Here is a 26,156-nt window from a genome sequence, read left to right on the forward strand (position 1 = left end):
CTGTACAATAAGTTGTTTCTTTAATGATTCAAGTATGTGTTTTTTACCCCCTCTAATACCCGTGCTTGAATTATTGCATATTTGTCGCGTGGCTATCTCTAATAAAAGACATTATATAAAACAATGTAGTATATATGTATCATGTAAAGTGTATGGAAATATTTAATATGATCCCGACCATCACTTGATTCGATAGTCCAAAATGGGATATTTTTTATATATGGTACTACGTAGAGAGAAAATAATTTTGTTTATCCAGATATCTTACACCCAATAAAAGAAGCACCTGCTCCTGGTGCACAAAAGATGATCTCCATATGTACACACTATCCCAACTTGGTAAGTATTATTTTGGTAATTATTTTTTATCCATGATGGTCAGTCAGCTTCTGATCTTTTGTTTATTTTTAAAAAAAAAGTACCAAATTCAAAAAAATTTATCAAATAACTTAATGAATAATTTAATCTTTTGTTGGTTTATGACTTTATGTTAATATTTAATATATATGAAAGGTTTTTTTTACCAATATATATATATATGAAAAGTTTAGATTTTTTTAGGAATTTATTATTAATAAATTAATATAAACATGACAGAAGAATGTATTAAAATGATTATTGTCTACCAAAAAAAATGATAATTAACATTTCTAAATTGAATGAAATTTGTGGTAAAACTTTAAAAAATAGTCTAAAGTTTAAAAAGGTTGTGGGTACTATTGACATGTGTGAAACTTAAAGTCATAAATTCTCTAATGTTCTTAAATAAACATATCCTGTGAACATCAACAGAGATATTAAATGGCTTCTAGAGAGTATGCCCTTTTTCTTAATCCAGAGGTTGTCTGGAAAGTCTATTATGCGGTTCAAATTTCTGCAAGCTATGGAACACCATTGTTATTGAATACATGTTATGAACAAAACCCACAAGCTCTCATTCTTTGGTCTAGTTGTTCCATTCATGTCAAGGATTGTGAACTATCCAAGCTGAAAGTAAGGAAGCTTCAAACACACTAGCAAAGAACTTAGGTATAGCGGAGCAAGAAATTTTTGTAAAAGAAGACAAGAAAGCAGAACTCAAATAGCTCACGCGGGTTATAACATCACAGTGAGTCAATATATAATCAGAGCAGGGGCGGTTGGTAATAATAATTAGCTCCTCCCTAAAAAAATATTTATAATAATTAATGACTTCTATTAGTCTTAATAATACTTATAATTTTAAAATTTTATTTTTATCCCCTATTATAAAAAATGCTAGGTGTGCCACTGAATTAGAGTTAAGAATCCTCTGAGGGGGTATTTGTTTTGGAGATTTTGTTTAGAATGATGGGGAAGTGAGGTGAGGAATATTTTTTGTCAGTGTATGGTATAAGTTATCGTGATTTATTGCCAGAAAAAAATTCTCCCATTAATTCCCATTTGCACTAAGCACTGGAAAAAAAACTATACCCCCAGTCTATGGTATTTAATTTTCCCTGTGTACTCTGATTCTGATTGTAATGAATTCAGGTATGAAAATGCAGGGACAATGGCGGCTTGCAGCGTTGCTCCTGACTTTTGGGTGAAAAACGACTATTGTTGACATTTGAAGATGCTGGGTTTAGAGCGCAAACGCGATGCTATACTTTCAGTCGGTGTGGACGGCGGAGGGACAAGGCTGGGAGGCGCGTTTGGCGGTGTGAAAAATGAACTTTTGATGTCAGAGCTACAATATTCAAAATTCATGGGTAAATTGGTAATTTATGTTAACTTTTCCTTCAATATTTTACAATCAACCAAACGCATCATCAGTAAAATTAAGCACATTTTTCCAGTAAAATTTTAATCTACTAAACAACTTTTCGTTACTTTCTAGGGATAAGTTATTTCTCACCATATTATCAGAAATCTTTTTTCCCTAGGCAAAAAAAATATCTCTCATACCAAACGTCCCTTAAGATTTTTTTTTATCTAAGAATAATAATGACAAAAATTATATAAATGGATATAATAAAATTATTCACTTACATTCATACGACTTAAGCTTTTGGTATAATTATTGCATGACATAGTATACAATTGATTGCATCACATAGTATCAATGCATTTGACCAAGTGATCTCCATAGATTCATCCTGATATTTCTGAACTAGTATATGATCAATCCACCAAGGATCACAAGAATATTGTTTGGTTTTCTATATCTATAACTTATCGCCAAATATTCTCTGAGAAAGACATCTTGGAAAACCATTCCCATGATCCAAAGAATATATTTCAGAGGCAAGGTAGTAGCTTTGGTAAGCAATAGTAATGTTCATTATTGTTTGTAGTCTTCTGCAGACTCAGAGTGACAGTTGTGTTATTTGTCCCACTAATAATTATGTTAAAAATGGGAAGAAAAATTAAGTGGTCCTTGCATTTGACCTAACACATGAAAGCCAAGTTCTTCTTCTACCTTTCCCAGATATAGATATAAAGGAAAACCAAGATCATGGATTTTAGGGAATGCCTTTATGCAATTAAAAACAAAGATTAATAAAAAATTGAGATGTGGTTTGTTAAAGGAAGATAAGGCCAAACTTCATTGGATGAAGATGATGTCCATTGAACATCCAGTATGTGAGTAGTGGTATTTGGGGCCAATATACTATACACAAGAGATGGTGAAGCGCTGATGAATATTGTAAAAGTTGGATTCAAAAACGAGAACTACACGTTCTACACTCATAATCCAAAAGATGATACATATAGAAAAGTTAAGGTCATTGGATTCAATAATTGGGCTCATGTGATGATTTATTAGAGAAATATAAAATCATTAATGTAGTCTTACACAACAGTTTAAGCTTTTAAGTTGAATTGGTACTATATATAGTATCAGAGCCTCGATGTCACGGATTTATTTAATGTTCCTTCCGTCTCTTGTTGCTCTACATGGTATTATCTGATACTATATAAAAAATCAATTCAACCTAAAAACTTAAATTATTGGATGAGACTATGGCTTTATATTTCTCTAACAGACTTATTATGCTCTTGTTCCACTTATCAATTTAATTAGTTAAGGATTTAAAGTCCATGGGAACAGAAGTAAGTGACAGTAAGATGACAAATCAAATTCTATTCTTATTTATTCTGGAATATATAGCTTGTGCCTTTAACTTAGAGATTTTTAACAAGAGTTCACAAGAGTGAAGATGGATATATACATTACTAGCATATCACAATGTTCGCCCGATGACAGAATCATAAAAATGTCCCATGCAAGTATGCATAACCCAGTTCAGGCAATGCAAATCCCAATTCAGACAACCCATCACCAATTTCTTACTAAAGTGACTTGGAAGTTCTTTGATACTCTCGTTCTTGTGGAACTCACGCACCCCTATAGGCTGGTAGATTTTTTCTACTTTCCTATGACACAGAGATTATGACCTTAGGCTTGAAAGGATAAGCTATGTAGTCTTTTCTTACTAAATATGTAATATTCAACGATTTTAGGGATATATCTTTTCTATAGACCAAGTAAAATCAATACTATTTTAGCTTCAAATTTGTAAGGAGGAAGTAAAAATAGGGATGGAATACATCAAAATAGAAGGGGAATTACTAAAAAACTTGCTTTGATACGAGATTATTTACAAATCTTACATGAATCGCAACCTCACAACATGAAAGAGACACGATTTTGTGGCATGAATTAATCTTATGGTTGAGCATCTCACCTGTCACTAGGTATGAAGATATATATATATATATGTGTGTGTGTAAGGTATGTGGTTAACTCATCCGGTAGACCACATAATTAAGCTTATAAACTTGAATCTTCTAAGCAAAAGTGCATTGCTTGTATTAGTTACGATTGTTCACGATCTGAGTTCAAACTTGAAAGAAATCAAACTTTTGATATCAATTATTTGAAAGTAAAAAAAAAAAAAAAGGTTCTTGCAAGTTGATTTTGCTATCCTCTTCCTAAATTTTGTTTTCTTAAAGGTACCATTTCATTTCTTCAACTGGGGTTTTCATTTCTTTTTTCCCTTTCTTTACTTGGTTTTGAAGTAGTGTAACCGTATGTTAAAATTGATGCAACGTCTTCTGGATTGGTATTGTGTCCTGCATGTTCTGTTATTGGCCTGTTTATGTTGAAATTATGTCTTTGAAGTTATTGTCCAGTTTTACTACTAAAAATGTTAATTATCAAGCTTGATTTTACTACATGGCCAGTTTTAGGAACTATTACAGAATTCTCATCTATATATCTCATGGCCTAGCTTGCAATCAAGTATATTGCATCAATTTTATTTATTTATTTTTTCGTACAAATAATTGTATTGCATCATTTTTAATTTATGCATAATATGTACTTAAGCATTGAGACCAAAACAGCATTTTACAACTGATTGTTCAGTTTTGCTGCCAAAGATACTTACCCCGTTGCTCTGATTTTTCTGTATGAACTGATTGAAGTTTTGTGACAAACTTCACCTTACTATTTGTTATGTACCCGTGCTGTTAAAATATTAACCTAACAAGCTCTAACTTTGGGCATAAACTGTTGTTCTAAGATACTTTCCATGATTATGAGATGCTAACTAACCACGACATATCAGCCAACTTACGTACAATCTTATTTTTACCCTTGCTGTCTAAGGTGATTTCCTGTATAAAATTGAACTTGGCTAGATTATTGTTCGAAATATTTAAGTGTGAAAAGTGACGTAAAGTCCCACATTAGTTAGACATAAATCAAGTAAACATCATATAAATACAAAAGACCCATAAACCCATAGCTTTAAGGTTTTTAGTTGAGATGTGGTATCGATCAACTTATTATGGTTTGTCGTTTGACTCATTAGTGAAAACATCCTTGTAAGGATTTTGGGCTCCCCGTACCATTTCAAACCAAACTGACTTTCTAATCTGGATTTGAGCCAGATAGAATTACAAAGGCGATAAAGTTTTTCCTATCAAATCTTAACATAATTGTGTATTCAAAACTCGAACTCGACAAAGTTCTTTTTTCTTTTTTGTGGAGCTTCCTGTCCAAATACTTTTTCTGCATAACTGGAGATTTACCAAAGCCTTCAGGCTTCCAAAAAAGCTGTAACATTCCTACAAATTCTAATTGTTTAATGTGTAAGTGTGATAGAAAACCCCCCATTGATGGTATGGGTTCAAGCTAATTCTGTAATTCAAGTGGATTTGAATTTGCTATCCAATTGTATTGCATAAATAGGTCAGGGCCGGATTCATGACTAACTTTGCATTTTTAGCTTGATTCCATACACAATCTGTTTAAGAAATTTGAAGATTTATAAGAGAGTTAAGTTTGCATTTTTAGGAGATGGATGAAGTATTTTCTTATATTATTGTTTCCTCATTCAATTAAGTGTCAACGTTGCCCATTCATAATATGTAGGACCATATATCTAACTTTTTTCTTATGTGTCTAGAAAGATGAAGTCCCTTTATATCTACCAAGGACAAACATACTTAAATACTTGCTATATGATAGATGTGTAGAGATTATTTTTATCTCTAGCATGACTCCACAAGAGAAACTTTTTGGTAAGCTTTTTTTATAAAAATATACTTCTGGGACCAAATTTTTAAAGAGGACAGAATATAATGCCCCATAATTTCTAAATTAAATTAATTACTCTAGGCTAGTCAAAATTTTAATTTGTGATTAAAGTTTTGGAATAGTAGAACATGGTATTAATTATTAGGGAAAAGTGTGTGTCGTTTAAAGGATGTAAAATTGGATCATTTTAAGTAAGAGAAAGAGATAAATAAAGGGGGAGAGAGTGAACAAAAAAATTAAAGGTGTGAGTCCCACCTCTTTGTGAGAGTGAAATGACAGAAGTTGTGTCATTTAAAAGGACAAACATTTTTCTCTAATTATTATTATTAATCCTTTACATAGTATTTATTTTTAAAAATATTTAGAAGTTTACCACTTTAAAACTATTTTGAGGAACTACTTTTATTTTATTTAAAGAAATTCTCATCCCGCTTTAGTCTCTTACCCTCTCATGTGTTTGAGGAAAAATTTTCTCCACCAAATTGTCTCTCACGTCACTTTTGCATGTTGAAGAGAAAGATATAGAGTTGCACCTACCTTTATCCAGTTTCATGATATCTCCTCCATACACACACAACCAGTGTCATTTTCTTCACCTCTCACAATTAATAAATCACCTCCATTAATCTTGCTACACACACAAAACCATTATATTCTCCAACAAACCCCACAACCACATTTATAAATGGCACAAGGAGGCTAAACAAAAGAATGGGGGTGTTTGGTAAAAAGAGAACTTGATAATATTGGAGGGGAAGGTCACAATTTTGAGGGGAGTTTGAAGGTTTTGGCTTAAATAAATTCAGAGATACTAGCTCAAATAAATTTGATTGTCTTGGTATTGTGTGTTTCTCTTTGTCATTGATTCTGCGATTATACAGCCATCTTTAATTAGCTCATTAACTTGAATATATATTCTAACAAATTAAACTTGAATAAAGAGGACGAGCCTGAAGTAGTGAAAAAGCTATTTTCTATGTGATTGAAAAGTGGAGAGTTTGAATTCAGAAAATAGTCTCTTTACACATATATTCTGGTAAGGCATCGTACAAAAATTGTTTGTTAGTTGGGGTTTAATAGGAAGTAATTTACTTAAACTTGGATCGAGTTTACTCACATCGAATTGAGCCCGAATTATGTGTCACCGCCACTTCCACTCACTCACTCACTTTCACCCGGTTGACTGTGAGAGCAAAACTTTTTTCAGTTTGGATTGCTTAGAATAATCAATGGACCACCCAAAAAGGTCATCATAATTAAAGGGTAAAGCTTTCAAGTGGTAGTTTTAGGACAATGCCATCAGTGTCACCTCATCAAACACTTTGACATTTTAATTACTCAAAGAGAAATGACTTGAAATATGAAGAAAGGTTGGGTTCCAATAATTTCTCAAATGTAGTTTTCAAATCCTATCTAATACCTCCAAATGTTGCCATCATAGTCATAATTTAATGCTTCAACTATATATAAGGAATAATGGAACCCACCCCCCATGTGTTGGAAGGAAGGTGACCGTGAAAGGCACCACAACACGAGGATGATGAGTAGCTGATATAGTGAGAAACAGGACCATAAGATAATGTCCTAATTAAAGATAATAAAACTAAAAACACCAACACCCATTTCTCTCTTTCGGATAGCCTTTCATTTTCTTGACTTTTCTTTACCATGATCACGTGTATCTTTGTGTGTGTATATGAGCATGCATGATATTTAGAGAGATATATAAAGAGAGGAAAGGAAAGAGAGAGAAAGATTCATACGTAGTAGAATTATTATCTACATAAAAGAAGATATATATATATATATATAGGGGCAAGTTATATTTACAAACTTTTTTGTTTACAAACTCTTACAAACTACACTATGTTCTCCCGGGAGAACATTGATTACACTATGTTCTCCCAGGAAAACATAGTGTAATTTGTAAAAAAATTCAAAAAAAATTTGTAAACGGATCATTCCATGCGTCTAACGGTTGAGATTTATTGGGAATTAAAAATTAATTAATGAGTGAGACCTAATAAATATTAACTGTTAGATGAAGAAAATCAATGGTTAAGATTTGGTGTAAGACTTCTTATTCTTACACCGGTGTAAGATGATCCCGCCTCATATATATATATATGGGCTTATAATTTCTCAAGTTGTCAGAGATAATTTTATCTCCAGTTAGTAAATAATAACCGTACAAAGATGGATCAATGGTAGTGAAGGAAGAAAAAGAAAAAGGGAATCATAACCATTCAAGGGTGAATCAATTAATATAAGGAAATAAATAAACCAAACGACGTAGTTTTAGGGTGGCCGGAGATAAACTTATCTCAAGTTGCCGGAGAAATATTTTTTCCATATATATATATATATATATATATATCTGAGAGCCGTTAGATTAAAAAAGATCAATGGCTCTGATTTGTGAACATGTGACACCATTGATCTTTTTTGATCTAACGGCTCTCAGATGAGGTATCAAATTTCAAATTTGACACTGGTGTCAAAGGATCCTACTCTCTCTCTCTATATATATATATATATATATATATATATATATATATATATATATATATATATATATAATATTGGGGCTAGGTTCAACGGTTGGATTGTAGTTTGTGTTGTAAATTCAAAAGTGGGTCCTTCACTTTCAATGAATGAGAAAATAAAACAAAAAATAATTTGTTAGAAGATATAAAAAACTATTGATCCTCTTCACTTACTAGGTTGAGCTGTTAAGTTGATTGTTTTACATGAGAGTCTATGTAATTAAGAATTAGTGAATTACGAGTTCAATTCTCATCAATCTCTACTTTTAAATGAAGTTCGATCCATGTTTCAACCCAATAAGTTTTTGGGTGAAGAAATATGTTAAATAAATATAAAAAATATTGATAGATCTTCACTTTTCAACTTAACTTTTTAGGTAAATTAGATGCTTTAAGGACTTGTTACTCCATTACAAGGTTCAATATTTCTCTGTTCTATTTACATGTTGAGTCCTTTTATACTTTGTACTCTTTTTTGGATACTTGCTTATATGTACAGCTATATATTATTTTCTTAGAAAATCCTTCAAATCTCTAAACTCCCATCGTTGATTCACATACAGAGCGTGAGGAATGACATATAGTGGATGGATTTAAAGTCCAAAAAGCAGATATTTAAGGGCCGTTTGATACGAAGTATTTTTCTGAATTTTCGAGATATTGAATTTTTCTAAATTTTAAATTTTTGGATATTACCGTATATTCGTATATTAAATGTAAAAATTATATTTTTGAAAATCGAAATTCTCAAGATAAAAAAAAAATTTCTAGTACCAAACGCCCTTTTAAGATTTTGTTAGAAAGGGCTCCACAAGGGAGGCCCACAGATGCGCAATTGGGCTATGGGTGAACAAGGGATCAATGTGAATTGTCTCCAATAATATTGGCAATTGTGAATGAAGTGTAAGACATTGATTGAGTGGTAAGTTGTAGCATGCATTTTTTCAGTTGAAAACAATTGATTGACCAAGAAATTTATATTTGTATACAGGTTGGAACCCTAAAGTGGGCCAAAAAGATCATTTTACACACATATATGGTGACTGGTAAGATTCCCATATCTTGTATTCACATTATTTGGAAATATGAAATGCATGTACTTATTAGCTAAGATGGGACATCTGTTTGTGCCTTGTGGAAGCAATAGTCAAATCACTTTATAATCTTCCAAAATTGATACTGTTCTCAACAGTACCAATTGAAAAATATCCTCTTAGCATTTATCTATATATATCTAGAGAGGGAGAATTTTTTAATTCTTGTGTGAAATTAAAAAAAAAATTACTTTTCATCTTAAGTAGTTAATTTTTGTCTTATTTTTTATGAGAGTTATTAATCTTATGTCATAAATATAGTTATATCATGTGAGTGAAATAAAATTGTGAACTTTTTTAAAAAAATAAAAAGAAAAAGGAAAAATAGACACAAAATTCTATAAGTATACAACATAAGATAATTGTCTTATGTGACATAAACTCTTTCCCTTTTTTATCTTACATTGTAATTAAAAAATCCATTCTCATATTTACTTTTGGGGCAAGATTAATCGAACAAGAAAATTGACTTGCTAGCTGGTTAGGAAGGAATAATTTTAGTGGATCAGATGCACTAAATTTAATATATTTGTCTATTTATTTTGTAACAAGTAGGTAAAAAAAATCATATTATCTATTTTTTAAATGATATGATATTTTTTATTCATATATCATAAAATAATTAAATAAATACACTGAATTTTCGATAAAATAATGTAGTAAAGATTTATTGATTAGGAAGATAGTGATAACTTTTAAAATTGATTAGCATATTGTGTCAGATAATGCTTTGTCAAAGTCTAATTGGGTAGGCTAACGTAACCATGTAGACGATGCCAAAGCTATAGCATTAAATGAAGGCAACGCTTCTCCCAACAATTTTTGCTCTCTCATTTAATGCAATGGCAGAGTACTCACTCGTCACCACCAAAAATCTAAGAAATTTTATTAAAATGCGTTATTAAATGCATTTTCCCTCAAAATCTCTTATAAGATATAGAAATAGAACAGATTTTTTTTTCTTTTAACAAATAATACTGGTAAACAAGATCGTTGTCAATTGTCACGCACATTTTTACTAACTTAAATTTCTTATTCTATTACTTAGTGTTTAGTTGGTTTTACTGCAACTGCCACCAAACGGCGCGTGGAATAACAACCCCTCATCACCAATGATGCTCCTTCGCAACTTTCAAAACACACAAGTCATATGTTCATATCTATAGGATTTTAGCTCAAAATATGAGTTGTCAACGAAGAGCAAATGTTAGGAAGAGAAAGTTTTAAAAAATATTCACTCAATTGTGAATAATTGTATATACTATAAGATATATATATATATATATATATATATATATATAGAAAGGTAGAAAATTTTAACTGAGTCTTAGTTCGGACTCGAAATTAATCTTATAGTCAACTCAAAGAATTAAAACTTGTGATAATACCCAAAATCATTTTGCATCAAAAAAGTAATTAGGTTGATATAAAAAAAAAAATTTATAAAAAGGAAGTCCTAATTACTAAAAAAAAACTAAAGACTTGTAAGTACCGTATTTATTTTCACAAAGGGTATATGTAAGTACCGTATTCTTATACTTTTCTATTATTTACTTTTATTATAATTTTTTTCTATCTAAATTCACCTTTAACATTATTAAAAAAATGAAAAACAAGGAGCTAAGTGATAAAATATAATATATTATGAGAGTTTTCAAACTTTTCCCTTATAATAATTACAAAATGAAAACTCTTGATGAACAACATGTAACTAAACAAGCGTATATGAGGGGTCTTGTTTAACATCCATTTGAATTTGTTGTCCACAAAAAAAGTTTAAAATCTCATTGTGAGAAAAAGGAGAATTGAAATGAACATAATTTTTTTCCCTCTTAATGTATTTAAATTAAGATTAGATTATATAAAATTATTTACTTTTTATGTAAAATATAAAATATGATGTTTAATGGGTTCTTTATTTTAACGATTAAAAATAAAGAAATAAATCATTCTTGAGCAAAGCAGACAGGGATTTTCAAATATTTCCCAAAATAGTTTTATAAAACTTGTTTGAACAAGTCGCATACATTACATAATAAACACAATACGTACAAAAATGTATATTATTATTTAATATAAAATAGTAATAATATGTTTACCAAAAAAAAAAAATAGTAATAATATATTACGTAGTGATGATATTTATACGTGAAGTACGTAACATACTTTTTTGAGTGTTTCATTGTAGTTAGTAGTTACTTTATGTTACGGAGGAGGGATATTTTTTCTACCAAAATTTTCCACTACCAACTTACTACCTATCTAATCACCATTAGATTAACATTTTCTCTCTCTTCAAAAACTTTTTAACATTCTCTCTCTTTGATCCAATGATGATGTGATGGGTAGTAAGTTAGTAGTAAGAATTTTTGGTAGTTAGAATATCCTTACTCTATGTTATGCATCTCTTAAAATTATATAAGTATCATATGGCGTCTGTAAAATTTTATTCAAGATGATGTTCACGGTGTTAATATTATCAAATATTCATTAATTTTATCAAATAAATACCAAAATTTATTACACAAATGAAGGACACATCAAATTACTAAAGTTGAGCAAAGAAAAATCTCGTATGAACTTAATTTTATATATAAAAAAGAAGATGGTTATACTTACCACCAGGTAAATTTACCACCCTTATCACCAATCTCATCACCGTTAGATTAAAATTAAATCTAACGGTCCATAAATATCTCTTATAATTCTAATTTTTTCTCTCACATTCCCTTTGCCTTTCTCTCTCTAAGTTTCCATACCCTCTCTCATCCTCTCTTCAATTGTTGTGCGCTTTCGATATCGATTCTCTGTGACAACTCATTTTAACTCGCTGCACATCCTCTCTTCAATTGTTGTGCGCTTTGTAGGGAAGATGATCAGATTAATAGAAATAATAGTTCATAATTATAAAAAATGTATTCACAGATTACCAAAAAAAAAAAGAATTCACAAGACCCTCCCTAATCCCACCAGTATTATGAAGAGCGAGCAATCAACAGAATAACTTTTGGCCAATTGTTTAGCATCCAATTCAACTCAAACTTTTGGCCATTTGTTCCTGAATAACTTTTGGCCAATTAACAGAAATAAATCCATCAATAGTCATAATGAAAACTTTTTTTTTCTCAACCTGAATTAGCATCCAATTCAACTCGAACTTACCCAGGAATAGATGCAGGATCGAAAGTTTGAAGAGAGGATGAGAAAGGGTATGGAAACCTAGAGAGAGAAAGATAAAGGGAATGTGGGAGAAAAATTAAGATTATAAGGAATAATTAAAGACCGTTAGAATTAATTTTAATCTAACAGTGATAAAATTGGTGGTAAGGATAGTAAACTTACCTAGTGGTAAGTATAACTATCCCCGTAAAAAACAAATTATTGATTTCATCATATTCAACAAACTAGATCCAATTCTAGTAAACTCAAGTCAAATACAAATCAAGATGACAACATTATAATAAGGGTTTTATGTTTATCATGTAACATGATATAACATCATTTTCCTACACACACATTAAAGAAGTGGAGTCCACATGTTTTTCTTTCTCTTTCATCATTCCACACTCTCTCCATTTTTTTTTGTGTGTCGAAAATAACACTTAAATCATGTAACATAACACTAATAAAACACTTATAATAAATACACCAAATCAAAAGATTTTATTTTTTTTTCCTCCATGTTTTCAACATTTCTATTCGTTTTTTGTTTTTTCTCTGCTACTAGTAGAGCAGACAAGGGGTCGACCCGAGTCAATACCCGAACCACCACCCTTGCCTTGTGTTAAAGATCCTGACCCGTTCGTGTCTCGGATCCTTACCACCATGCAAGGAGTATTATCAACACGCGCGGTTCGTTCTTGACTCAACACCCCCACCCCTCGGGTCCTTTACACGCGCCACCTAATGCATCTTAAACTACAAATGTTAATTTCAAAAATAAAGAACAACTTAACACCAATATAAAAAAAAATAAAAGAGTTCACGTGACAATCGATGTGTGTGTCACGTGACATTCAGCTCCCACATTGAAGTGCTGCTTTTATCTTCTGAACAGTGCACGAAATGAGGTTGTTCACCGTCTCCACCGACTCCACCGTGAGCTTCGCCGTGGGGAGGCTGTTCACAAGTATCTGAAACGCCACCGTCAAAAGGGACCCACTCATCCTCTGCTGAGACGCGCCACCATGACCTTCACCGCAACCGCCGGATCCATCGGGGACGACGGCGAACCCCGACGGAAGAAGCGCCACGTACGCCGAGTCACCGCCGTTCATCACGACGTGCATGGCGGGGATATCCACCGGCGCGTACACCACAAGCGAACCCGACGCGTCTGTGCATGTCTCCTGCAATATCAACATGCTGCTCTGGTTCGCATTCATAGCCTGCAACAAAAACAAAAACAAAAAAATAAGAAAAAATTTCGAGTTGTCGTTGTCGTTAAATTCAATGTGAGAGCTAGTCAAACCCTGGACCACTTTTTTTTTTTTTTTTTTATCTCTTCTTCTAAATTTTGTTTTTCAAAATTTAACATAAAATAATGAGGTCAGAAGTGAGAAAACATAGAAAGTTGACAAAAGTCCTGTATTTTGACTTTTTGCAAAAGTTTACTGAAACAAACACTGTCCTATTTCTGCCGCAAATTGTTCTCATAGATACTTCCAAATTTTCCAAACCTGTCCTTCTCAAATTTTACCTTTTTATCCCAAAACTAAACGACAAAGCAAGATCGACGTTTCTTCATACAATATTCAAATCATATTTTATGGAATTTTATTATTAAAAAACATAAAAAATTACTCTTAACAAATCCTAAAATGCAAAAACTATATTTATAACCTCTAATAATAATAAAGAAAAGGATGATGTTTTTTTTTTTTAATAAATCACATATATTCTCTACATTAAATAATTCTGTTAAAAAGAAGAGTAAATATTCTTTTTGGTCCTCCGCAAATTTTACGATACCCGCTATAGTCCCTATCAAATAAAAAGGTTCATCGTAGTCCTTAATAAATACAAAATGGAATCATTTTAGTCCTTTTGAGGACTAATATTGGTTTTTTTAGAATTTGTGAGGGATTATGATTTTAACTAAATGTGTTCATTTTGAATTTTTTAAGGACGAACCTTTTTATTTGTTAGAGACTAAAGCGGGTATCGTGAAATTCGTTTGATAACAAAAAAGTATTTAATCTAAAAAGAATTAAGCATATACCACCTAACTAATATGTTTTAGTAGCAAAGAATGATATTGAAAATGGAAAGTGATGATTGAAATGCATACACCGGCTCGTAAGAGGGAGACACAGTTGGCATGGTCTTGACCCTTGGCGATGTGAGTCATCTCTTGCATGGGTCCACCATTGGAGAGTATATCCCACTCGCTTCGAAGCCTCTCGTCTCTTAGGAAATTGAAGAGTCTGTGTGGTGAAACTGGGAGCCACACGGAGGTGGCTGCACTCAGCACAATTCCCGGTGGTTCACCTGGATCGTCCACGCTCTTCCTTGTCATCACCCTCACGTCCTCACCAAAGTTCCCAGCGTTCAGCTTGTTCCATTTGTGCACCGTTGATGCACATACACCAGCACAGAAGTTGTTTGTCATGCGCTGCGCCAGCTTCAACATGCTACGCCTTCCACCTGAGGTTATTGCTGCATACACATATAACACAACTCCTTAGGTTAGACCATGTGCATGTTGGTGTTGTCCCTGAGTCACATGTTAGCGTGTGTATACAAGTTACTAGGTTAAGAAGTATTACACTCAATCATTGATTTGCTTCTATCCAACGACTCATATAATTAAAAAATTAAAAACGTTATATATAAATGGGATGAACAAAATAATCCTGAGCCTGAATACAATATATACAGGTCACGATCATTTTACATTAGTGTAAATTATATTTTTAATTTGGATGTACACCTAAGAGCTTTGATTTATTAGATATGTATTACATATGCTATTTGTATCTAGCTAACGGCTCTGGTTTATTAGATATGTATTATAGATGCAACCAAATCAATGATCTAAAATTTATTATATCGATATATATAAGAATAATTTCCCTTGATGTATATATACCTGAGTGTTCTCTAGAGGGAGCTGCTGAGGACATAAGGATGGCTAGGCACTCGCATTGGCGTTGAAGGGTGGCAACCCAACGTTGTGCACCAAAGCCCATCCCTGATCTTAACAAGGGCCTGTAGAGCTGATGAACTTGGCTTTCGTCATATTCTGCATGCTCCACCCATGTCACCTGCATATTCACCCAAATCAACCATGTCATATATATATACTCACTCATACCCACCATTGGACAAGTTTCTATACATGTATTATGTGATATTGATTTTGAATTCATGCTACAAAATGGACGTGTTAATTTATGAGTTACTAAGTATTGTGTCATTTATTTTGAAGATCAAGTATTACCGCAGTGGTATACCGAGGACAAACTAGTTAATTGGTGAAATCATGATCTAGTTATTTTGCATAAGGACAACAAATAATTTTATGTAAATAAAAAAACAAATCTTGGAAAAGACTGAAGATTGAGCTCAACTATAGACAAGGTACATAAAATATTGGTATAAGATAAAGTTATCCGGGTTATAGAGTAGCTACGTGCACTGTAATGGAACATCGAGATTTGTTATAGCAGTGTGGTGAACTCATCCAAAACACTCATATAAGAAAAAGACAAAATGTCTAGTCTTTGATCTTGACCCACAGGATCTGCACTGAATATTATTTTATTTTTTTAATAACAGACCTATGGATTATAGGGCTGGAACCAGGTCATATACAGTCTCATGAATTAAATAATGCTTGGGGAACTGCCAATGTAGCATAAAAGTAGATTGGAATAGAAACATCATATGAATTGTTTATAGAATAAAAAAAGTAGGTGGAAAATTACAAAGCAAATTTCTTGAAAGGGATATGTAATTAATGTGTTTCATGATACAGAAATTTAAGTGACGGAGGCTTCTATGAATAAATTAATGGATTAGCCTAGATTCATGCAACATGGTGCATTACTCAAATAGTTTTATGGGATCAAAATCAATTGTTGAAAACTGAAGTTTGGAATAAAATTGAGACAAGGGGAAGCATCCTAGCTGAGGGTCAAATTCTTTGAGAGACTAAAAATATAATAAGGGAATCATCACTGACAGAGTGGTTCTAGAGTGAGTAGTCACTAAACAAGCTTATAGTTACTTCGAACCATGAGCTCTCTTTTAAGTAGCTTGGAAAAGCAAAAGCCCCATGATTCCTTAGCATGGTGTTTTGGCCCCTCTTTAAATATTGCTCAACTAAGTTACCATGTTGCAGATACTTGCCCCCACTTGAAGAAAAAAAAATACAATATTTAAATGAGATGAAAACATCAAAGGAAAGTGAGATAGTACGGTTTTGTAGGTGGCCCTGTATTAACAAAGGAAAATATTAGTCTCCTTTTACATAAGGTAGCTTATTTCATTTTCTCTCACTTCAATTTTTGTACCTCATTTTTTTTTTTTTTCTTGTAATGGTGGGACCCACCTAGTTTCTCTCTACAATATAAGATACCTATAGATTAATAAAACCCATTATCAAAACTATTCAGAACCCAACGTTTGGCAGAATCTAAATCATTTTTACTGTCTTCAAAAAATTGCAGATTCTAAAAATGCGGTAAGAACATAAAACCAGTCATTCCCATATTAACAACCAGAAAGAAACTTGGCAAAATATTTACCTTAGAGTAACCATTTGGCATATCTTGCACCACACAACCAGAAGGAAGCCTTCTGCAGTTCAGAAAAGTGGGTGCACCAGAAGTTTCTCGGATGGTATCTATGGACACATCTACCACAGCCCATACCCCTTCTGCATGCTGCTTGCAAAAGCGTAGAAAATTGACCTCACGGACAGGAACCAAGGGCGAAAGGACTTGAAGTTCAGCATGCATCTGAGAATAAAAAAAAATAAAAAAATTGTGGTTAAAATAATAATAATAAAATCCACCACTTTTAAAGAAAGAAAAACTAATTGGAAGAAAACAATTTTTAACTTACTAGTTGAAGGGCACCATTTCTGGTTCCATTTATTCCACTAGATATCACTTCAGTTGTGGAGGTTCTTGCAATCATACAAGGGAACATATCTGACCATCGATTCTGTGGCAACAGAAAGCAAATAAGTTTCTCTCTCTTTCTCCGCACACACACACACACATAAATATATTTGAACATAAAATTGGAAAAACAACAAAGAATAATAAAGGGAGGGGGGGAAAAAGTTGGAGAAAAATGAATTGGTAGTTGAATTGCTTACTGAGTCCATTAAAGTTTCAACAAGGGCCAAGCTGTTTATGATGACCATGCCAGTTTCTCTAGAGGCTTCTGAGACAAAACCATTTGGTCTCAAGCCAATGCAAGGAGGAACCATTATCCTTGTGTATTCCTCATGGTTCAGAATTTCTCTTCCACCTTCTAAACTTCTGATCCAAAGAGGGTCCCCAGTTTGAGCCATCTTCACCAACTCTTCCATTGCAGCCAAAGCAAGCTCTAGAAACATAGACCTTTCTACTGATCTGTCAAAGCCAGTGACCAAAGTTGTTGCTCTTGTTGGAGGTGATACCATGCCTAAAGGGCTAGATATCCCAACCCCAAAATCATGCCCCAAAGGCAATGTTGAAGGGACAGTGTTCAAACCATCAAAACCATTACTGCCAACACCAAGCTCCAAACTTGAGTTTGGCAATGGAGGACCAATTGAGCTTGTTAAACAAGAAATGGGGCGACCTAAAAACTTGCCAGCAAGGGCACAAACTCGGTCTAGTTCATCCTTCAATCGAGCATTCTCAATCCTAATATGCTGTTCTTCAAGTGAAATCTCACCGATAATAGCTGGACCTCCACAGTTTGAGCATATAGGGTTCCTCATAGCTTCCCTCATAGACATGTTCTCCGCTCTAAGCTTATCATTCTCTTGCCTTAGCAGCGAGTTCTCATGGCGTTCCAATTGAGTCTGGTACATACAAACAACAACATATCAGAACCCCAAAAAGCAAGTAACAATTCCATGTGAAAATGACTAGTAAAAGTGTTGAAAAAACTGTGTTACCTTCATTTGGGTTCTTCGATTTTGGAACCAAAACTTCACCTGCCTCGTTTCCAAACAAAGCCTTTTGCTGAGTTCAAGTCTTTGCTTCTCATCTGGGTGAGGACACTCCTTGAACAGCCTAAAATCCGTAAGATAATAAAAAACTCAGATAAACCCCACCATAAAAAAAAAAAGTTAAAAAATTTATGCAGTGTTGGAAGAAGGAAGCTTTCAAAAAGGTGAAATTTTTTATGGAAAAAAGAAAAATTATCATACGTTTCAAGTTCTTGTATTTGCTGAGGAGTGTGTCGGTGATAACGCTTTTTTCTGGGTGGATTGTCGGCAGCATCAAAATCATCACCAGAAGCACCATCCATGTTATCACTGCCAGATCTGCTTTCATGTTCTTCTTCCCTGTTCCTTCTCAAACCATTTGTCTCAAAATTCTCGTTCACATCACCTTGTCCATCTATATTAGTTTGCTGAATTTTTCCCAAAGAAAAAAAAAAAGGGTAAACAAATAAGCAATAGTACTAAAAACCCTGATCAAATTTAACAAAACTTTAGAAGAAGAAAGTATCAATGAAGAAGAAAGTATCAATGAAGAAGGTATCTATGTATCTATCTCACAAGTGCCAGAGAGAGCCCAGGAGAGTTGAACATGGATTTAACCAAAGTTGGAGTGGCTAATCGAGGGTGTGAGATTGCACCAGAGGGCATTGTATCGTTGTTGATGCTGTTATTATTGTGGTTGATACCGTTGCTGTAAGGTATATCTGCTACAATCCTAGCACCTCCACCACCTGATTTGTTCTCAAGAAACCCCCCAAAACTCATCAAAGTAGCCACTTTTCCCCTTCCTCTTCTTCTTTTCCCCCCCTACTTTGTTCTTTTGACAATCGAGCAGTGAATGATAACTTGTGTCTATTCAACAAACCCCAGAATTTCCAAGCCAGAGAGCACCTCAAAATATGAAATGGGTTTCTCAGTATCAGCTTTATATTCTTGATATGACAATCAAAATCTAACCTTTTAAAGCTTTAAGGAATAAAAAAAGGAAAAATAGATAAGAGGAGAGGAAAGGATAAAGAAAAAAAAATTGTTTTTTTTTTCCTACTGTTATTTGGAGAGAGAAAAAAGATTTAAAAAATAAAAGTTCATTACTACTTTGCTCTTCATTCCTTATAAATCAAAGGCTAACATGGCGTCTTCAGTTCAGTGTGTGTCGTCTCGTTCTCTGCATGCCAACCGCTAAGCTTGACTATATGCTAAAGCTTCAAAGAAGAAGAAGAAAAAAGAAATGAATATTTGAAGAAAATGGTTAGAAAATGAAACTCCTGTGGACTTTTGCACAGATAAGAGGGAGAGAAGAAAGGAAAGAGTAGAGAGAAAAAAAAGAAAAAAAAAAATGACACAAATAAAAGGGCACATGTGGACTCTTGAAAGCCTTACAAATACATACATCCAAAAAGGTTTGGTTGACTCTTCATATTGTGATATTACTCTCTTTCTTTCTCTGTACCTTTATATGTGTTCACTCTATTTCTCTCTCTCTCTTTGATATTTGCTTTAACCCTTTAAAGCCTGTGAATGACTGTGAAAATTGAAATATGCCTTTTGAGTAACTTTTTGGGGATACGAAAGAAAATGAAGTTACAAATGAAAATGTTGCACAGATCCACCCCACGGGGCTCTCTTTCTCTCTCTCTCTCTGTGCTAGCAATCTTTCCTAAACTGTTCCCTTGGGACTTTCAAGTTTCAATAATTTGACTAAATTAGCTTAAACCACTCATATGGCAACAACTCATCACGGAAAATATAAACTTGAGACTATTTTCTTTTGTCTATTTGTTCACGAGGAGAGTACCAAAATTTTCTACTATCAACTTATTACCTATCTAATTATCATTGGATCAACATTTTCTCTTTTTTCAAAAACTTTTTAGCATTCTCTCTCTTTGATTCAATGATGATTAGATAGATAGTAAATTAGTAGTAAAGAAATTTGGTAGTAAGAATATCTACTTCTTTGTTCATATCTATATACTTACTTACAGTGTACCCACAAAAAATATGTACCATCCTGTGTGATTTTATCAATGGTACGTTTTTATTAAATATTAATTTTGTTCCGTGTAAGTAAGTGCCATTGCTTAAAAGAGCTTGATTATGAAAACAATTGCAAAATAAAGAATTTTAATTCTATTACTGAATTAGTCTTAATATCTTTTTGGCGGTTTCTTTTAAAAAGAATATATGAAATACGTTTTAAGTTTTTAAGATATTAACACTTTATTTTCTATTATTTATCATTTGAATTTTGTTAGGAGTGAATGAATTATCTTATGTGTTATTTAATATGATCACACCATGTAAGAGGATGATCTTAATTATTTATGGACTAATCAATGATAATAAAAGAAGAAAGAGAAAAAACTATTAGAGTAGGGAATAACAAAATCATCACCTTTAATTTATTTATTAATGATTAAAATCATTTCACGTAATATAATTACGTTAAATAATAAATAAGAGGATCCACTCATTTATTTCGATGATGGATTTTGAAAAGAAAAAAAAAGAAAATATTAATTTTTTCAAAATTGTTAAAGTTATAAATTATGTACAAAAATGATGACCAGTTAATTGAAAGGTGACATGATTATTTCTCATTTTATTTTTATTTAAATTATATTTTATATTTAATATAAAGGAAAAAGTAACTCAGTTTTACATACCCTTAAACTAATTACACAAGAATTTAGAATGTTATTAAATAGCGTTGATAAAAATAAAATAAAATTATATCCACCTAGGTTATTATTGTATTTAAATGTCTAAAATAGGATTCTGCCCTTCTAGCGTATTAACAAATTAGATAGCATCTATAAATTTTAATTGAATTATTTTAGTTACATAAAGAAGAACATATTAAATACTTTTTAGATTTATCAGAAGCTAACTAATTATTTAATAATTTCTGTTTTTTTAACATGCTCCGAAGGCCCACATTAACATAATTCTTTAAAATATTATGACCTTATTAATTCTATTTCCTCCATTAAGTGATAATAGTAAGAGACACTCATAAAGTTGAGAAAATAATTAATACTTTATTAATATTTTACAATACAAACAAAATGAAGTAGTTTTTTTAAGGCCACATACTTAAAAACAAAAGCGGGGAATAACAAAGAATATATTAGGACGTATATATATGGCAGTTATCTTTCAAAAAAAAAAGGATTGAATTAATTTATTTAAATAAGGTAACATTGAATTCAACAATATTAAAGAAACAACTCACATTGGAATTTGGCATTACATATTTGAATATAGGAAAAAATATTTCTGCTTTTGCTCCATAAATTTTTTTTATCACGCTCACACAAAAGTGAGAAAATTTCATTAATTTTTTTTCTCATCTCTTTATGACGAGACTTACTCTCTTTTTTGTGAATATGATTGAGAAATTTTTTCTAAAAAAAAAAAGGAATCAAAATTAAAAAAAGATATCGGTTACATTTATGTTTTCTTTTCTCTCACGTTTTTTCAATATTGATTGTATTTATGTTTTCCATGTTAAAATTATTAATTTCTAAAGATTTGGCTCATTTTTACCTTATTCTCATATTTAATGCATATCGATTTTATTTATGTTTTTCCACTCTGGGAATATCCTCTTGGAAAATCTTAAATCCTCTTAATGAATCAGTTTAATATTTCTCCTAATTATTTAAAAAAGAAAACATTGAATATCTTTTGAGTTTTCAATACATTTCATGTTATAATTTTTATTAATTTTTCTGTTTTGAATAATCATGAGACTTTAATAGGAGTATATAACATTTGCTGATTGATTTTCAAATACTCGTCCCAATTCTCATATAGTTTTTGGTATTTTATCACATTTAGTTCATGTTGACGATATTTACGTTTATTTCGTATATTAAGAAAATTAATTCCTAAAGTATTGTAAGTTGTCCATGTACCGGTAGAAGATTCGGCAGCTAGCACTTGCTTCTTCAGGTGGAACTCTTGATGAGTTACTCGGAATGATGTTAAGATATTAGTATCTTTGGTTTCATAGTGAGGAGTATAATAACTCAATTTATAGTCTAAACACCAACTTTGAACCCAACACTTGCTTTAGTTTCTATTTGGGGTAACATAAATCTCTCTCTCCCTATAACTCAAGAATTAAGAATTATCGCAACAACACGGTCTACTCGACATGATTTAGTGCATGTTTAGATCCTCTTATTTTTAAATTATAAGCTACTTACAAATAAAAGCTAGGCCAAACAGGTTTTAAGAAAAACTCTTATAATAAATAAAAAAAGTTAAAAGCCAAAAGTTCCTAGGACGAATTTTTTTTAAGCTCTTATCAACTTTTCTTAAATTGTGTGTGTTTTTTTTAATGAAAGGCTATGGAGATACACATAGAGAGAGATAAAGAGATTTTTCTTGAAATGTCTGCTTTTAAATAACTTTTTAATCTAAAAATTTTATGTAATCACCAAATAACTTTTAAATTTTTTTTAAGCTCTTTTTTTTGTTTTAGCTTAAAAGTAGATTCTAACTTAAAAAAAAAGAATATCTAAAGAGACTCTTAGGAATTAATGAAACCTTTCACTTCACAGTAATCGTTCACAAATGATCAACTAATATTATCAAATGGTTTGTTCGTTATTAAACTAAACCATGGTATTTGCTTTGCCAAATTGTATACTCTTTTGTATGTACGGCGCAACCCAATCCTTTTTCTTTTTTTTCAAATTTGGAAGATGTTATCCTTTCCTTTTTTCAAAGAAAATTTTGAATGAAAATAATAAGATCGAACTAATATAATAAGAAATGCACTCTTGTTTTGGGAGTGATATATGTTGTATATGTTACCTAAATGTAAAAGTGGATATAATTCGTACACGAAAAGAAATAGGTAAAAAATTTATGTCGGGTATAAATCATATGCAAATGAAATATGAAATAAGGACCAATAGGAGAGACAAATTGAATCGCAAGTTCGATCTGGGTTCGAATTTCATAGATAATGACGGTTTTGTATATCATTATAGACAAATGAAATACTCTCCAAATATTTTATCTAAATGAAATTTTAAAAATGACTTGGTTGAACTTGAAAATTCAATCATTAGATTCAAAGGAATTTAAAAAATAAATAAAAGCAATTGAATTGAATCAGTTGGACGGTACCACGAAATTAGAGGGAGTAATAACTTCCATTTCTTATTTCTTCGTTGAATTAATTAATTAACAAATCAATTTTCTTTGTTATAGAAAATTTATTTATTTATTTATTTTGAGTGAAAAATTTTTCAAAAAAAATGGTTTATTTTCATTAATATGATAGACAATCCTATTACCTTTGGTCCTAAAGTTTCCGCACTTAAAAAAAAATTTCAGGGACGTATCTCCCAAATAATTGGGTCGGTACTATATGTAGCCTTTTTCCATAGAAGATGCCTAATATTTACAACACTTTTGTAGTTAAAGGTCAAGATACCGTTGGTCAACAAATTAATGTGACTTGTGAAGTACAACAATTATTAGGAAATAATCGAGTGATAGTTGTACTTATATATGAGTGCTATACATGGTCTAATGGAAAAAAAATTATACGATCCCGGCCCATTTTATATTTTCGTGGTCCCACTCACAATCAACACTTTGTTTTTACTATTCTACCCCTGCTTTTTCTTTTCTTTTCCGTTTTTGTCCTTTGCATGTGAGAGGGAGCATTTGTCAATTATATAGGACCGATCCATAGAATAACTCCTCGGTCTAATGAGAGGAATGGAAGTGATTGACAAAGGAGATCCTCTAAGTGTTCCAATCGGTGGAGCAACTCTTGGATGAATTTTCAATGTACTTGGAGAGCCTATTGATAATTTAGGTCCTATAGATACTCACACAATATCCCCTATTCATAGATCCGCGCTGCCTTTATATAGTTAGATACAAAATTATCCATTTTTGAAACAGGAATTAAAGTAGTAGATCTTTTAGCTTCTTATGGGTCAAACGATCTATTAAGTTCTTATTTTAGGCTTGGCTTGGCTTGACTTGATCTATTTAGGACATGTTAGGTTTTTTTGTTTTTTTACAATATATCAACTCAAACATATAAACCAAGCATTTAATAGACTAATAGGCCGATATAAATTTTAAATATTTTATATAGGCTTAGGGCAAAATCTGACTGACCCGTTTACCCTTTGTACGAAGTAAAATACATGATCAAATGAATCACAATCAACGAGGTATTTATAATTTTTGTTTTGCCATCTAAGAAATCATTGGGATCCTCTGTACAATGACTTACAAAAATCTTTGATGCACTTCCTAAAACTTCTACAACTATCAATTAATTACCAACAAGTAACAACGGTTATGGTATTAAGCAAGCAACATGTGAGGATATCTAGTTAAAATCTAAAAATATTATTAAAATAGTTTGACTTATATGAAAATTATTATCATAATCAAATTAATTCAATGATATGACAATGGTCAAACTCATATTATTGTCAGAGGAACTCTTAGTCACCAAACTATTCGAATAGTTAATTTCTCAATATATTGAAAGAATATCACAATAAAAGGCCCTAAAAAAAAGATAGAGAACCTATAATTCATCTTAATAAAATATTTCCATGCCCTATTTATTTGTTAGTAAAGTCAAATTATTTAAGGATACCTAAAAATAAAGTGAAATTATTTAAGCGATACGGTTGTGGCAAAATTCTTCTAATAATCTATACTATATATGATAAAATGTCTTGAAATTTAATTCAGGATATTGTAAGTTGTACCCTACAAATATAAAATTATTTTGAAAAATTGTTAATCATAAAATGAATTGATGGATAAATAATTTTTTTCTAACAACAACATGAATTCATAATTAATAAAAATGTAAAAAAAAAGGATAAATTTACAAAAAAAAAGAGGATAAAGCAAAATTTATATAGGATTTTCATATTATGAAAAAGTTACTTGACATATCTAAATAAATTAAAATGATCTTTTTGTCTTTTCATTTTTGTATTCTATTTGCACAACCAAATATTGGTACAAATAAAAGAATAAAGAAAATTTCTATAAATATTACAATTTAAATATCAATATCTCTTTTTCACTTTATAAATTTAAAAGTATATTTAAAATAATTTATCATTAGCTAAAAAATAATTTCTGTCCAAAATTTTAAAATTTTGATTATGAACTTTTTTAAAAGCAAAACAAGCTAACACAAAAAATGGGAAATAATTAATTCCTCTAAATACATTAGACCATATGGAGGGGGCGCCTTCAGATTATGTTAATCAAAATTAGTTTTAATCGACACAAAAGTTTATTGAAAGATAACCTTATAAATAAAAATAAAAAGCTAAATCAAACATGTATATATATCTGCCGATTGAATTTAAAATATAAATATAAATATAAAATTTAATTCAACATGTACCATCACTACTAGAAAAGTCAATTTTTTGACGGAAAAATTCCGTCTAAAATAGAAAAAAATTCGTCGAAAATGAAATTTTTGATGAAATTATCGACGGAATACAAGCCGTTAAATTTTTTTTCGTTGATAACAAATTTTTCTACGGAATTAGAGATTTCATAGAAAATTTTTGACAGAATTTATTTTCGTCGAAAAAATTCAACGGAAGTTATTTCCGTAAAAAATTATGGATGAAAAATCAGTGATATTCCGTCGTAATTTGTTGTGATGATTCTTGACGGAAAACAGATTCCGTATAAAGTTTTCCATGGAAAATCAATTATTTTCCGTCGAAAACTGATATATAGATTTTCGA

At 31.4% G+C, this 26,156-nt stretch overlaps 1 protein-coding gene across 4 annotated transcripts; it reads right to left on the reverse strand.

Annotated features, from left to right (window-relative positions):
* Positions 1–12,787: 12,787 nt before the first annotated feature.
* LOC133303335 (homeobox-leucine zipper protein ANTHOCYANINLESS 2-like) lies at positions 12,788–19,688 on the reverse strand. Of its 4 annotated transcripts, XM_061503256.1 has the most exons (11): positions 18,940–19,688; positions 18,586–18,791; positions 18,331–18,448; positions 17,943–18,234; positions 17,539–17,792; positions 17,280–17,381; positions 16,961–17,173; positions 15,301–15,475; positions 14,502–14,867; positions 13,889–13,893; positions 12,788–13,597 (listed from the first exon to the last, which is right to left on the reverse strand). In XM_061503256.1, exons 1-11 carry the CDS (start codon positions 19,144–19,146, stop codon positions 13,226–13,228), a joined length of 2,310 nt encoding a protein of 769 aa, XP_061359240.1. In that variant the 5' UTR covers positions 19,147–19,688; the 3' UTR covers positions 12,788–13,225. The 4 variants fall into 4 exon arrangements, with proteins under 4 accessions (XP_061359240.1, XP_061359232.1, XP_061359224.1 ...); XM_061503248.1 differs by lacking the exon at positions 13,889–13,893 and having other exon boundaries at positions 12,790–13,597; positions 14,500–14,867; positions 17,539–18,234; positions 18,940–19,272; positions 19,477–19,688; XM_061503240.1 differs by lacking the exon at positions 13,889–13,893 and having other exon boundaries at positions 12,790–13,597; positions 14,500–14,867; positions 17,539–18,234; positions 18,940–19,272; positions 19,474–19,688.
* Between the last annotated feature and the right edge of the window lie 6,468 nt (positions 19,689–26,156).

Source organism: Gastrolobium bilobum, unplaced genomic scaffold (genome assembly GCF_033153095.1).
Source record: "Gastrolobium bilobum isolate Gb01-03AN ecotype WA unplaced genomic scaffold, APGP_CSIRO_Gbil_v1 utg18394, whole genome shotgun sequence".
Classification (NCBI taxonomy): Eukaryota; Viridiplantae; Streptophyta; class Magnoliopsida; order Fabales; family Fabaceae; genus Gastrolobium; species Gastrolobium bilobum.

Bases quoted from the DNA above. Each gene is read 5' to 3' on its own strand.
- LOC133303335 (XM_061503248.1), bottom strand. From the start codon at position 19,146: ATGAGTTTTGGGGGGTTTCTTGAGAACAAATCAGGTGGTGGAGGTGCT. The intron at 18,449-18,585 runs GTATGATAATTT...TACGGATTTTAG, and splicing joins CAAATACAAGAACTTGAAAC to GCTGTTCAAGGAGTGTCCTC. The intron at 17,174-17,279 runs GTAAGTTAAAAA...TTTTATTCTCAG, and splicing joins GAAATGGTGCCCTTCAACTA to ATGCATGCTGAACTTCAAGT.